Source organism: Salarias fasciatus, chromosome 13 (assembly GCF_902148845.1).
Source record: "Salarias fasciatus chromosome 13, fSalaFa1.1, whole genome shotgun sequence".
NCBI classification, from domain to species: domain Eukaryota; kingdom Metazoa; phylum Chordata; class Actinopteri; order Blenniiformes; family Blenniidae; genus Salarias; species Salarias fasciatus.
This window is the reverse complement of record NC_043757.1, coordinates 26,253,744-26,268,626: the sequence shown is the minus strand read 5'-3', so window position 1 is coordinate 26,268,626 and position 14,883 is coordinate 26,253,744. Positions and strand designations below refer to the sequence as shown.

The 14,883-nt window shown below is 49.9% G+C and overlaps 1 protein-coding gene across 1 annotated transcript in view; it reads left to right on the top strand.

Moving 5' to 3' along the window:
- Positions 1-2,770: 2,770 nt before the first annotated feature.
- Positions 2,771-14,883, top strand: part of bcl11aa (BCL11 transcription factor A a) — a 46,929-nt gene continuing 34,816 nt past the window's right edge. The window contains exons 1-2 of the mRNA XM_030106434.1: positions 2,771-3,211; positions 6,708-7,226. Coding sequence (XP_029962294.1) covers positions 3,157-3,211; positions 6,708-7,226 — 574 coding nt within the window. The 5' untranslated portion in view covers positions 2,771-3,156. The remainder of the gene's footprint in view (positions 3,212-6,707; positions 7,227-14,883) is intronic.

Below are 14,883 nucleotides of genomic sequence, written 5' to 3'. Positions count from 1 at the left end.
ATCTGTGGGAATTATGCACTTTTCTTTTTGTTTTTACCGTTTTTTTTTTTTGTTTTGTTTTGTGGAAACGGAGAGCCGAGAATATTTACATTAAACTTCACACATTCTGTCATTCATATCTTGCAATACCGATTTAAAACATATATAGCTTGAAAATTTCTCAAGATTCTACTTTTTTTAAAAAATGAACCCGTTTGTCACCTTTCATCAGATTGTAAAGCAAAAAAAAAAGAGTCGTTCAGATGATAATTAAAATCATAATAAAAGCTTCTATAATAATATTTTTTCCTTCATCGGAACATTTGGAGACGCGTGCTTCGGCTCTAATCTGCAGGTCTGAAAATCCAGAGAGCGGATCTAATGAGATTATCATCTAGTTTTACGATTTAAAGTGTGAATAAAACGAAAGGAGGACGAGCAGCGGCGGCGCTTATTTCCATCCTTTATCATCTCAAACCTTTAAATCAAACACATCTGCTCCGCGCGCCTTAAATCTGCCTGAACTCCGACACACACGCTTCGCAAACGGGATAATCACCCGATGTGGGATAATCGCCACGCACGCGCGTGCACACAGCAGTCCGTGTAAAAAGAGAATAAAAAAAACGCACGGCGAGTTTCAACCTGTAAAATATTTCCCTCACTGGTCATGCATCCCCTCCTCCTCCTCTCTCTCTCTCTCTCTCCCTCTCCTTTTCCTCTCTCACCCATCACCCCCTCCTCCTCCTCTTCCTCCCACCACCACCCCTCCGCCCCCTCGGTATTAAGTGCGCGTCCTCTTCGGTCAGTGCGCGCAGCTTCCAGGTCTCCTAAGCAAGCCGCCGGTCGCTGTCCGCCGCCTCCGCCGCAGCCCGGAGCCGCTCCGCCGGGCTCCACCGGCCCCGGTCCTCCCCGCCGGTCCCGCTGCGCATCCCGAAAGGAATCCACCGTCATCCTCCTTCCTCCGTCTCCCGTCTCCGGTTCCTCCGAGCAGCGCGCCGGCGGCGCTCCGTCCTGTCTCCACCGGGCTCCTCACCTCAGTCCCGGTGTGCGCCGTGCGTCCTCCGCGGGGAATCTCGCCCTCTTTTGATTTTTCATTTAAACCAAAAATATGTACATATATATAAAAAAAATGAAAATAAAGGAAATCAGCTCGGATCGCGCGGCTCCCGCGCTGCGCCTTCGCCGTTTTAAGCCCCGCGTCTTATATTACCAAACCCCCTTTATTACAAGAGTATTTACAATCTCTTCCCCCTCCTCCTCCTCCTGCTTCTTTTCCTCCTCCTTCTCCTCCTCTCCACACCTCCCCTCCACCACACACACACACACACACACACACACACACACACACACACACACACACACACACACACACACACACCCCTCCCTCCGCAACCGTTCCCGCGAAGCTCGAACCTGAGACACATCTGAAAGTTATTACACGGGGCGCTTATGGGCCCGTGCGCGCGCGCACACGTACTCCCACGGTGTGCAGTTCAGATTTCACGCACGCAGACAGATAGACAGACGGGAAGGAGGAGAGAGCGAGGAAGAAGGGCTTTGTGACCCTATTGTGCCCCATCTGAAGTGAACACACACGCGCGCACACACACAAGTGACTTTTTCAAATAAAATATCGAATTATGATCCATTGATGGAACTTCTTTCCTGGAAGTTGGCACACACTCACAGCTGCTCCTCTGCTCATCCTCTCAGAACTTTTTTTTCCCAACAGGAATAAATCCTGATGTTGTTCAACTGATGTTTAAAATAAAGGGCATGTGCACGATGGCGCTTTTACGCACAGGGCGGCAGGGGTGTTTGTTTAGTGTGTATACAGGGGGCTTTGTTGCAGTGTGTGTGTGTGTGTCAGGTTGTCGCCCGTGTCTGCGTGTATTCTCTGTTCCAACCTGCCCGTCCTGTTCGCTGCAACCGGATAGTTGCCTCCTCCTTGTCATTTTAACACGTGCTCCTCTCCCTCTCTCCGTGCGTGCACGAGCCTTGGGGGCACGCACGCACGCGTGCGCTCAGGTGTAGCCCATCAGCTTTTTGCGCACTTCTCTTTTTCTCTGCACGATACCGGACTTTGTTCACACACGCACGCGCACTCCACCGCGCGCACGCCGGCAGTAGTAGTAGTAGTGGTGATCGTAGTGTTTCTGCAGCAGGCTGATATCCGCCCCCCATCCAGCAGCTCCAGCTCCAGCTCCTGTCCGCGCGGCTTCTCTTGCCCTGTTCCGCGTCCACCTCTCTCTCTCTCTGCATATTGCTTTCATTAGTGTGCCCCCCCCCCCCCAACACACACACACACACACACACCCACACTCCCTCTCTCTCGCGCGCGCACTCCTCCCCTCCCTCCGTGAGCGCCTCTTGTCCGGCCCCCCTGATCTCTGTGTCCATTGGCTTCCACCGGGTCTATTTCTCATGCCCAGCCCCCCCTCCTCCTCCTCCTCCCTCTCTCTCTCTCTCCCTCCCTCTCTCTCTCCCTCTCTCTCTCTAATGACCGTCCATTGGTGTTGTTATTGCGCGTCCCAGCCTCTCCCTCCTCCCACTCCCACTCCCACTCGGGTGCCTCGGCCCTGCCCATGTTTTTGTATGTCGGGTGTCCGTCCGCCGCCTGACGTTCAAGTTCGCCGGGAACGTCACGTCCGTGCACTTGAACTTGCACGGCTCTGGGAGGGAGGGGGGCGGGGGGAGGGGGGCGGAGGAGTGTGTGTGTGTGTGTGTGTGTGTGGTGTGTGTGTGTGTGAGGGGGGTGGGGGGGCTTTTGCCATTTTTTCCATCTCTCTCCCCTTCTCTCTCTCTCTCATCCACCTCTCTCTCTCTCTCACTCTCTCTCTCTTTTCCTCTGCTCTCCTTTCTCAAAAAAGCCATGACGGCGATCCCGCGATCCATCTTCGCCTCCGCGCCATCTTTATATTATTTCTAATTTATTTTATTTTTCGCCGTCCTGTCCCCCCCCCTCCTCCTCCTCCTCCTCCTCTTCCTCCTCGTCCTCCTCCTCCTCTTCTTCTTCTTCTCCCTCTTCTTCTTCTTCTTCTTCTCCCTCTTCCTGTGGATGTCAGAGGCGTTTGGATGAAGATCTTTTTTTTGCCCCACCGGAGTCTCCTCTCTAACCCCGGCTCTCCCCGATGTGATCCGCGCTGAACGCCGCCGCCGCCGCCGCCAGCCACCATGTCTCGCCGCAAGCAAGGCAAACCCCAGCACTTAAGCAAACGGGATTTTTCGCGTAAGTAAAAGATGAAAGAGAAAGAGAGAACGTGTCATTTCTGGCTTCACTTTTAAAACCGTCCCATTCAGACAAAAAGCTTCTTTCGGTTTTCCACTGGACGCGCCGCTCGGACCCGCGGTCAACTGGACTTAACAGCGTGGCGACAAAGTGCGACACCTCCGTGCGTAAAAGCCGCTCCGGAGCTCAAACAGAAAATAAAGAAAGTTTACGTGTGTGAGAGAGAGAAAGTGCGTGTGCGCTCCCCCGCTGCAGTGCCTCCTGTTCCGTGCTTTTTTTGCGGGGCTGCTGGTAACACGCACTCCGCCGCGGCTCCCCCGGTGCCCCGCGCCTCGCTCCGGTCAGTGGAAGCGCGCAGAGGGGCTCCTCCGGTAGCAGAGCGCGTCCCCTCCTCTCCTCGGAGCTTCTAACAGGAATATCGCCTCCTCTCACACTCCTGCAGCCGACTCATCTGCTCGATATGTTGTGGAAATATTTTCAGGAAAATTAAGAAAAAAAAACTTGAAAGTGGATTTTTAAAAATATTGGCTCGACGGGGGTAAATCGGTTTCCCACTCTCCCAATAGCTCAGCGTGACAGATAACACACATTGATTTGTGGGTATAGACTTTTCAAAAAACACGTTTATTGATGTTTGGTTCTTCCTGAAACAGCAGATTTTCAGAGTTCAGAGGCATCAAGCAGCAACAGGACAGTGAATCGTCCCGCTCCTTCTCCTTTCTCCCTAAATCGCTCTCAGAGTAATTTGGACCAACTAAAGAAATGTAACTTAACATTTCCAGGGCTTCACGTGCAGTTAAAGGTAAGCCGCTCATGTGTTTGGCGTGCTGCTGCAGCAGAGCGTGAAGAAACGCCACAATATTCCACTTTGTATGGATCTGTGTGAAAAAGGGCACAATGCGTGTTTTTACGCACGGCGCTCACAATTCTTTTCTTAATTCATTCCGTTCATTTGCGAGTGTGAGCAGAAAGCAGATGTTTTGGAAAACTGTGCGGCAATTGACAAAAGTGGCGTTTGTCACCGCACCATGTGCCGCACAGAACACAGCGCGTGTGAGAAGCTCTCCAAAGTGCGCAAAAAAAAAAAAATAAATAACCGAGATATTTGGGCGTCTTTACGCATGGAGGCTTCGGCGTGTTACTGTCTGTCTGTCTGTCTGTCTGTCGGCTGGCTGTTTTGTTTTTGGAGAGTGTATGTGTCTGTCTGCGTGCGCGCGCGTCTTCTGCTCTGCGTGTGTCCACTCGGGTGACAGCGGCGCAACCACAGTGGCCTCGTGCCGTCGCTAGGAGGCAGAGCGCGATCAGAAAATCCAGCGCTGAACTTGAACCTGATGAGTTTTCACCACCACCACCCCCCTTCGCCCCCCCGCCCCCTCCCCCCATCTACACGGGGCTACTATTTGGCGATCTCTTTAGAATAAAGGGAGAGTGTAAAAGACATGGGGAAGGAAGGGGGAGGGGCAGAGGGAGGAGGGAGGGAGGGAGGGCGCCCTCCCCATCCCCATCTCCAATTCCTCTTGATCACCTCAAACCCACTTTCTCTCCTTTTTTTGTGCATCCTATTTTTTCCCTTTACATACATGCATGCTGCAGCAGAGATGTGCAGCTATGCCTGCGCGTGCACACACACACACACACACACACACACACACACACACACACACACACACACACACCGGATTTTTGCACGCGCAGCCACATTTGTTGATCGGCCCGCTCCCCTCGGCCTCTGAAGCAAACATTAATCCCCTGATTACTTCTGGTTTTCAGCACCTGGATTCTTTTATCCTCACTTCCCCCTTTTAATTTAATTTTCAATTTTCAAAACCTTCCCCAGCGTTTTAAATCCAGCAGTTGAGAAGATGCCACCTCTCCAGTGTTGACCTTTTATTTCTTTAAAAAAAGGTGCTTTCTTGATTTTTGACGTTGATTAAAAAACACGTAGTGCAGCTGTTTTTCATTTAATAAGATGAGTAGAATGTTGTGTATTTCTTATATTTACACATCAGTTTGTTTTGGGGCAGATTCAGTCTGTCCACTGTTTTGCAGCATGTTGAGATAATTTAAGCTTGAAAAAAAAAACCCTCATCACACAATCTCTAAATCAGCACCTTTTCAATATTCAGTAAGTTGCTCTTTTTTAATCATTTGTCAATGATGTGTTCTCGCTGTTTATCTCACCTCTAAAAATAGACACAAATGAGTAATTTTGTTGCTTTATTTTATTGAAAACTCCTTTAAAATGTTATTTATTTTTCATGCGTCTGCTCTTTAAGTAGAACTTGAGGTTCTTTTAATTTTAAGTTTTTATTTGAGATGGTTTTAAAATGTGATCGTTGTGCGATCGCAGCTAATTTTTCATGCCCCCCCCCTTTCTCCTCCTGGAAGCTGTTGTGTAACTTGGGTTTGACCTGAAGTTGGAGGAGGAGTGTGTGTGTGTGTGTGTGTGTGTGTGTGTGTGTGTGTGTGTGTGGAGGGGGAGCAGCAGCGTGGTGAATTTGTGGCGTTGTCTCCCGGTTTGTCGCTCAGGATTGCGGCACCCTGGCGATGCCCCCCCCCCTCCCCCGACGCCTCCATGCATTCCCACACAGGCAGGATTACTGTCCCACCCTGGTTATCACCCCCCCCAAAAAAATCTGTACCAATCACCCAGACTGGCGAAAATTAAAATCTATTTTTTGATTCTCAGTGGTCTTAAGTTCATTAAAATGTGAAATTGGACGGCTGAGTAAAGAAGGTCAGTGTTGCGCCGGGCGGCGAGCGCGGAGTCACTCTTCACCTTGGATGGGGAAGATTTACGAAAACAGATAAAGATGGAACGGCGAATTTGACTCAGTCTCCTGACCGCGAGGATGAGCCCAGAGCTTCACAAAAGAAACAAAAAGAAAGAAGGGAAGGGAAGGAAGGGAGGAAGGAGGAGAGGACAGAGAGAGAAGGAGAAGGAGGGGTCCGCCATCGTCTGGGGGACCGAGTCTCTCTTTCCAAGCCTCGTGTCTGAGGATGAGGGGAGAGGACGGTGTAATCCAGGCCGAGGGTTGATATCTCAAACACACACACACACACACACACACACACACACACAAGGTGAAGCAAGTCGTCCCCGTCCTGTCCGTCCCCGCGGTGTTGAAGCGCCATGCCTCCCGGCGCCCCCCTCTCGTTGGCGGTGAGCATGCTGTCCTTTCCCGGCGTCCGATTGGAGCGCGGCGTGTTTTTTGCCTCCGTTGTGCTGTGTGATCCGCGGCGGCCCGCGCTGTAATCTTCCTCCTTGCATTACATGCATTATTGCATCATTACAAGCCCCCCCCCCCCCTTCGCGATCAACCACACGTCAGGCTTTTGATTTGGTTCTTGCAGCGGCAGAAGGCCTTCCTTCCTCCCCTCCTTCCTTCCCATCAGCTGGCCGTATCAATACTGTGGGATGACAGGACGGTGGAGGGGAGGAAAGCGAGTTTTGCCGCCGTTGTTTCTCACCCTGTCACCTGTCCCCCCCCTGCAGCGGCGGAGCCCCTGTCCACGGCCGCCGTCTCGTCGGAGGAGCTGTCGGAGCGCTGCTCGGAGCACTCGGAGGAGAGCGGCAGCCCCAACGGCCGCCACCACGGCCACCACGGCCACCACGGCCACCACAACCACCACCACCACCACCACCGCCACCACCACCACCCGGGCCCCGCCGCGGCCCGGGCGGGCCGGCCGGGGCCCGACGCCCACCCGGCCCCGGAGCAGGACCTGCTGACCTGCGGCCAGTGCCAGGCCACCTTCCCCCTGGCGGACATCTTGCTCTTCATCGAGCACAAGAGGAAGCGATGCAACGGGCCGCCCTGCCTGGCGGTGGGCCGCGGGCTGGACAAGCCGCCCTCGCCCTCCCCGGGCCTGGCGCTCACGCCGTCGCCCGCCGTGGGGCCGCTGCGCAGCCGGAGACCCGTGGAGGTGGGCGTCCAGGCGACGCTGGCCGACGAAGACGACGACCGCTTCTCGTCTCCCAGGGTGATCTGCCCCAAGCAGGAGCCGCTCCCAGGTAACCCGCCGCCGCACACGGCCGTCTGACCTCTGCCCCCTGCTGCCGGGGGCGGGGGAGGGGGCGGGGCCTCTCCACGCTGAGAGGGAAGCTAGAGCGCAGAGTTCAGCTGGGAGTTGGCGTGGCGCGGCGTCTCCAGCGGGGTCTCACTGACGGGTCATGCTGTGGCGGTCTGAGGGACGTCACAGGAGCAGGCGCCGTGCGCTGACGCACGCCGGTGGCTTGGTGTTTCTACCAAATCTGTGTGTGTGTGTGTGTGTGTGTGTGTGTGTGTAAGATCAGCCAAGTCTGACCCTTTGTCCTTCCAAATTCGCTGCAGGAAGGCAGGAATTTCTGTGCGTTTTCCCAGGTTGCCCAACTTTGCCCAGCTCCCCTGGGCACGAGAGGCTGGAGGGTGACCTTGACCGTGTGTGTGTGTGTGTGTGTGTGTGTGTGTGTGTGTGTGTGTGTGTGTGTGTGTGTGTGTGCGCGCAGACGGGGGATCCGTGTCCTTCCAGTCCGGGGAGTTACTGCGGCCTCTTTCTGGGATTGGGTGCGCAGAAACAGAGCATGTGTGTGTGTGTGTGTGTGTGAGTGTGTGTGTGTGTTCTTGCATAAGTGGTGTGTGTGATTTCAGTGTTTCCCTCTCATGTGGCCGCAGCAGATGTGTCCTGCTCTCCGTGTGGCTTCTCTTCCTCCCCTCTTTTCTTCCACTGCCACATCTAAATGTGCAGCTCGTCTCCCGGAGCTGCGAGACCTCACCTCTCTCTCTCTCTCTCTCTCTCTCTCTCTCTCTCTCTCTCTCTCTCTCTCTCTCACGTTTTGTTCGGCTGTGTATTTAAAAACGTCTCAACACTGATCATTATATTTTTGCATCTCCATTTTTTTTACCCCCCCTCCATCCCCATGCATTTTAATTAGCAGGAGTTTTTAGTGGCGAGCTGCCTGTACTAAATTAACCGTTACAGAAAATGGAAGAGAGAGGGAGAGATAGACACACACACACACACACACACACACACGCACACACACACACTCACACAGTCACCTAAAGGTTCCCGTTCTTATTTCAATCAGTCTCAGTTTTTTTTTTTTTTTTCCCAGGATGAAAATTTCTCACTTTTTGTTGACTGAAGATGTGTTTGACCTTTGACCTTCATCTGGAGAGCTCGAGAAACACAACTTCTTCTCTTTTTATTTTTATTTTGGGAGCATGTTTTCAACACCCACTCTTACACGTACACACACACACACACACACACACACACACACTCGGGGAGACACTCACCAGCTAAACTGGGTTATTAGAGCGATTTACATCATAATGCAGGCGTCTGGTTGCCTGAATGGCGTTGTGTGTGGGAACGTCTTGCCTGGAACAGCTGTACGCTCAGACAGGAGCGAGAAAACACCGTCTGATGTCCGCGGCGAACGGGTCTATTATCAGCGCCGGTGGAGAAGCCCAGAAACACCTCGGATGGTGTGTTTCGGGGGGGGGAACGTCCTCCACGCTGCTGCACTCGCCTCATTCTGACGTAAACCTGGAATAAAAAGCAGTAATCTGGGAGAGAGGAGCGTCTGTGTTCCTGTCCTCCGTGCTGGTCGATGGGTGCAGTCTGCGCCCCCTCCTTAACCCGCCACATTAACAGGGGAGTTATTCTCACTCTCACCAGCAGCTTCCTGTTCAGCCTGAAAATTAGAATGATCGAGTTCAGGTTCGCCGCTGTGAGCTCCGTCTGTAACGGTGTGCAGATGCTTTTGTATTTTTTCTGCAGGACAGTAAGATTTAAATAAATACGTTTCAGAGAGTTGGGAAATCGCAGCGTGCCGGATGTAAATTTCCAAACGTTTCCCATTCAGGCTGCAGCAATTTACACACCCCTTCTTCTTCTGCATGTTTCTCCCTCTGCTTACATTTATTGTGCAGTGTGTGTGTGTGTGTGTGTGTGTGTGTGTGTGTGTGTGTAAAACGTGCATCCGTGTATCAGCTGCAGAGCTGCTTCGAGGCTCAGAGGAACACAAAGCGCCGGACTTGTGCCGGAACGCTGCTATTTACATATCAAACAGCTCCGACCGAGGAGGCGCTACCTGTGTGTGTGTATGTGCATGCGTGTGTGTGTGTGTGCGCGTGTGCGTGTGTGTCTGTGAGAGAGAGCGAGAGAGGGAGAGAGAGGCGCTACTGTACGGGCAAAATTCCGATCAGTGATGCTAAAAGGCAGCGTACCCGCCCACCCACACACACACACACACACACACACACACAGTTAGTGCACTCTCTCTTGCCCATTTATTCTATTAATCCCTGACTGAGATGAAAATTCTGATTATAATCCCTGAGGCGCCCCTCATTCAGAAACAGCATCGCTAATGTCTCAAAAGAGAGAGAGGTGTGTGTGTGTGTGTGTGTGTGTGTGTGTGCGTCTATATATTTTTCCCACCCCCTATTTGCTCAAAAGAAGAGCTTCTGATTGAAAAGGAAAAACGGTGAAGGTTTGAAAATTGAGATTTTCCTCAAATGGTCATTTTAATCTTATTATTCTCGTGATTGTTGTTTTAAATTCCTTCCCTGTCACCAGGTTTTTTCGGCCAACTGATTTCTCATAATTAAGAGCGTAATCCTCTCCGCGGTAATGAGCGTCCAGTCCGTAGAAATCCTCCTCCTGCGACCGACCGCCGGCCGTCTTCGCGCCGGCCCGCGATGAGCCGCGTTAGCCTGTCGATGTTAGCTCATTAGCGTAGCGTGGAGACGCGGCGGGGGAATCCTGCCCAAAAATAAACGATCAGTCACATTCACGTCGCTGGCTCTCCGCCTCGTAACGCCAGCATTGTTAGTCCACGATCTACTGATTAGCAATTAGCTTATCATCACTGGCTAATGCTACCCACCTCAATACACATTAGTGCGTTTTTAACACCCGCTCATTGTCTGGCTTGGTGTCAGATCTCTCTCTCCCTCTCTCTCTCTCTCTCCCTCTCTCTTTCCATCTCATGTCTATCATCTCTTTTTCTTTCTCTGCCTCTCTTTTGGCTCATGTCTCTCTGCAACATTAGCAGTCAATGCAAATCCAGGACAGCCAATTGATACTGAATCAATTACAGTATGTTTGGTGTGTGTGTGTGTGTGTGTGTGTGTGTGTGTGTGCGCGCGCGCCGTACTGAGGCGCATCCCGGCGAGCCTACAAAGAGATTTCACACGCTGGCTGCCATCACTAATCTATTGTTGCTCTCCTCTTTATGTCTCGTCTATTTTTTCCTTCTCTCCGTCTCGGCGCTCGGTTTTATTTGGTGGACTGCGCGAGCGGCCGTGTTTGAACAGCGGGCACGGCGCTCCGCTTGGCGTGAGCTTTCTCCTAATGTAAACATGTCGGCGGCGTGCGAGAAATACAAGAAGAGGAGGGGAATTTAAAAAAAAAAAAAGAGGGAGAGAGAGAGAGAGAGAGACTGGAGGACGTCCGAGGTCAACGGGACGGACGGCGTTTGACACATCAATGGCCTTCATTACACGCCATGAAATGAGCGTCAGCCTGCTTATTTTCTGACTCTCGCATGTATCTTCGGTATTTAAGCGAGCATGAAAGCAGCAGCATCGAATTACTGTGTAAATGTTTGGATGTGAGAGAGAGAGGAGTCGTTCCGACGCTTCTCTCTCTTCCTCGGATTGATGAGAGAGTGAGGCACTGGGTGGCATCGAGCGCCGAGCCTCAGAGTTCAGGCAGCGCCGCCGCGGCAAGCTGAAATCAAAGTTGTGAATTTTAGATCAATAACTGGTTCGAGTAAAACACACACATCATGCTAAATTGTCACTCAACAGCAAAAAGCAACAATAAAAGCAGGGCAATGGCTAAAAAGAGCAAAAATTAGCCAAAAAGACTAAAATCGAAAAAAAAAAAAAAACATGGCAACCTCCCAGAAATCCTACAACAGTTAAAAAGGCCAATGTAGCCAAAAGGATAAATCAGCTAAAATGACAAAAGCGAAAAAAAAGAAGTAAAAAAACAAAAACAAAACAAAAAAAAAAAAAAACAAAGCTAAATTGCAAATACTGTTAAAACTTTAAATGTAAATCTAAATAATTAAAAGACCCAAAAATGGAAAAATGTGTTCAACCTTTATTTGTAGAGAGCGGTCAATTTCTCAAAAGTAACACAAACTCCTTTTTGGTAATTATAAACTAAGCTTTGTCCTGGGAGTGTTTATAAAGCCTGAATTGAAGCAATCGATGCGTCGTGGTTCCAGATAGTATTAGTTGAAAATGACTTGAAAGTTAAATGTAGTTTGGAATTTCGTCTTGATAAAAGTTAGCATGCGCAAGCTAATGAGCAAATACATGCAGGGCAATCAGTCAAAGCTTTTTTTTGTTCTACTATGATAAATAAGTCTCTCTGGACTCGTCGCTCACATGTTTGATTAAATGCTGCAGTTAAAATAAGTCAGATTGAAGTTAAAATGAGCAATTAGCAGATAGCATAACGAGAAGCGAGTTTATTTTTAGAAACTTGAGGTTTTTAAAGTTTTTGTTTACTTTTTTTTTTTGTTGTTGTTGATTTGACAAAATGAAGGCCTTTGTTTCATTTCAGGAAAATGACTATAAAACAGTGAAGAACTGAAGGTGTTGAAAGTTTAAACTGCACCTTTACCTGAAAAATGGCGGGAAAGATGTGACGATCGCAGATGGTGGAATTTGGTGATAGCGGAAATCGTTTCAGGGGGATTTTTGTGGAATTACCACCCCGCTGAAGCCGAGACACGCCGCCGCGGGGGACATGGACCCACTGAGACAGTGACGGCGAGTCGGTGACGTCGGCGGCGTGAGGCAGGACGAATGTTTACCGATCCGCCTCTCTGTGTTTACGGCAGAGACTCGACATCCACGCTGCATTTACTTCTCGGTGGTGAGAGGGAAAGCTGCTGTTTTTGGCTCACTTGCTGCACGCTGTGTATACACACACACACACACACACACACACACACACACGCACACACGCACACACGTAACTCAGCTCTCTTATAATGTTGAAGGCTTGTTCATAAAACTGTTTATGCACTACAAAGCTTATTTATATAGGCCACTGGATTACAGACTGGCTCTGAACACCACAGCACACACACACACACACACACACACACACACACACACACACACACACACACACACACATACACTCGCGCGCGCGCGCATCTCGAACTCACTGTCCAGATGTGTGTTGGCTCTCACACAGTGTGTACCTGTAATTACTTACACCATGGCTATGTGTGCGTGTGTGTGTGTGCACGTGTGTGCACGTGTGGTCGGGCCTGGCTTCGTACTCTGGTTTCATGTTCCTCATTTGGCTGGACTGCTACAATAACCGTGTGTGTGTGTGTGTGTGTGTGCGCGCGTGCGTGTGTGTGTGTGCTTACAGCTTGTGTGGGTCCAGTCTTTCATTCTTGCATTGCAAACATGGAGCCTATTGCCCCAACCCACACACACACACACACACACACACACACACACACACACACACACACACACACACACACACACACACACACACACACACACACACACACACATGCACTCACAATAAATCACACACAGACAAACATTTATTATCAATCTTAAATAAAAGTGTATTAGCTGAACCAGACCTTCAGACCCTCAGACCGTCCAGACCCTCAGACCCTCAGACCCTCAGACCCTCAGACCTTCAGACCCTCAGACCCTCAGACCTTCAGACCCTCAGACCGTCAGACCCTCAGACCGTCAGACGGTCTCGCCTCTGCAGTCTGACACCACGTCAGCTGATTTCTGCTTCCAGAATGGAATCCTAAAGTTTGGTCTTCACACGTTTCCAGAGCGCCTGGCAGACTCTGGTTGAGTCAGCGTTCACAGGTTCCTCAACAGGAACGCTGGCTGATGTTTCTTTACAGTAAATAAAGCGTTTGGAGGATTCCTGTCAGCCAAAACAACAATCCGGCGATTGCTTTGCACTTTGTTTGCTGTTTATCAGTCAGATAAATCACAGAGGGATTATTAAGTAGAGAAAGGCGAATATGAGCATGAATCGGCTCTACAGCTGCCCGTATCATTTCAGTTCACTTGTTTTTATGTTTTGAAGAATTCAAAACTAAAATAAAATTCCTCAATTTGATTTTAAAAAAAGCAGTGGACACATGCCCCCATGCCAAAAAAGTTGGAACACAGGGCTTCCTCGGTGAAACACTGCCGTCCTCGTGTGAAGAACCGAAGGCGTCCTGAAGTTTAACACCAAAACACCGAGTTATCCTCCTATTTCCCCCAAAACGTTCTCACACGGCGCTCGGCCTTCAGATGTCGAGGAAAAAAAACGGAACGCAGCAGAAACTGTTTAGCAAAAGCTTTAAAGACCAAAAAAAGCCCCCGTACAGGAGGAGCTCCCCCAACGCCACCAGCAGCGGCAGCCACTGACTTTTACCGATAATTTGCGGAGGCTCATTTGAATTTTAAGCGCTACTTTAATCTTCAAAGCCCAAATAGCTTTATGAATATGCATGCGGTGGGCAGACTTTAGTTCATTACCTAGTTGTAAATTCTAATGACCATTAGGTCCTCACAGTAATTGCCAATTGTTTTGCATTTTTGATTGGCCTATTACCATGCGCATTCGCGGCGCACATCAGCCACGCTTGTCAGAGCCGGCATGTCAAGGGGTGTGTGTGTGTGTGTGTGTGTGTGTGTGTGTGTGTGTGTGTGTCAGTGTGTGTTTTTTAGGCTAATATAAATGAAAGTAGCATTTTTTTTAATTGTGCGAAGATTGAGAGGCGAGCCAGAGATTGGACATATTTAATTTACATGATGTCTCGTCTGTTCCCTCATTACACCGCTTGTCTCTCGCAAACACACACACACACACACACACGCACACACAAAGTCCGCCCAATGCGAACCATCTGCTCGGTTCCTGTACGTGTCGGTCTTGACATGGTGAGATGATTTTTCGATGCCCATCTCTTTCAGTCTCTGCAGTCATTTTTTAAGTGTCACTCCCCTTTTCCTGTTTCTCCTTCAGCAAACAGATGTCAGGCTCTCTCTCTCTCTCTCTCTCTCTCTCTCTCTCTCTCTCTCTCTCTCTCTCTCTCTCTCCTCCTGTCCCAGGCTGCCATTTTGAAGACACTGCCTCGTCTTCCTGAGCGACTCTCTTTTCAGACGTGGTCCAAAACTCTATTTTGCTTCTCTTAGATATAACAAAAAAAAAAAAAAAAACGGAGGAAAATGAAGTCCATTGTTCTGCCCTCAGCAGAAATGCAGGCACCTGAGCGTAAACACTCATTTACTGACGCTAGCAATCATCAACAAAAAAAAAAAAAAAAAAAAAAAAAAAAACAGAAAGAGAGCTATAGAAAGAAAAGTGCCAGTTCTGACAGAGCTTCTGCTTTTTATTTGTGAGAGGAAGACAAAAGAGGAAAAGTCAATAAAAAGAAATCAATTTTCATCTAATAACAAGACCACACAGTTAGGGAGGCGTCAGCGGCTAGCTACAGCGGCTAGCAAACAGCCGCTGATCTTTTTTGCACAAGGTTCCTTTTGTTGCTCTGCTGTTGTTCTGTCCCTACACACACACTCACACACACACACACACACACACACACACACTCCTGTTTTCCCAGTTTGTGTACTAGTGCTGTGAGGAAGATACGCGAACCTACATAGCGATAAAAA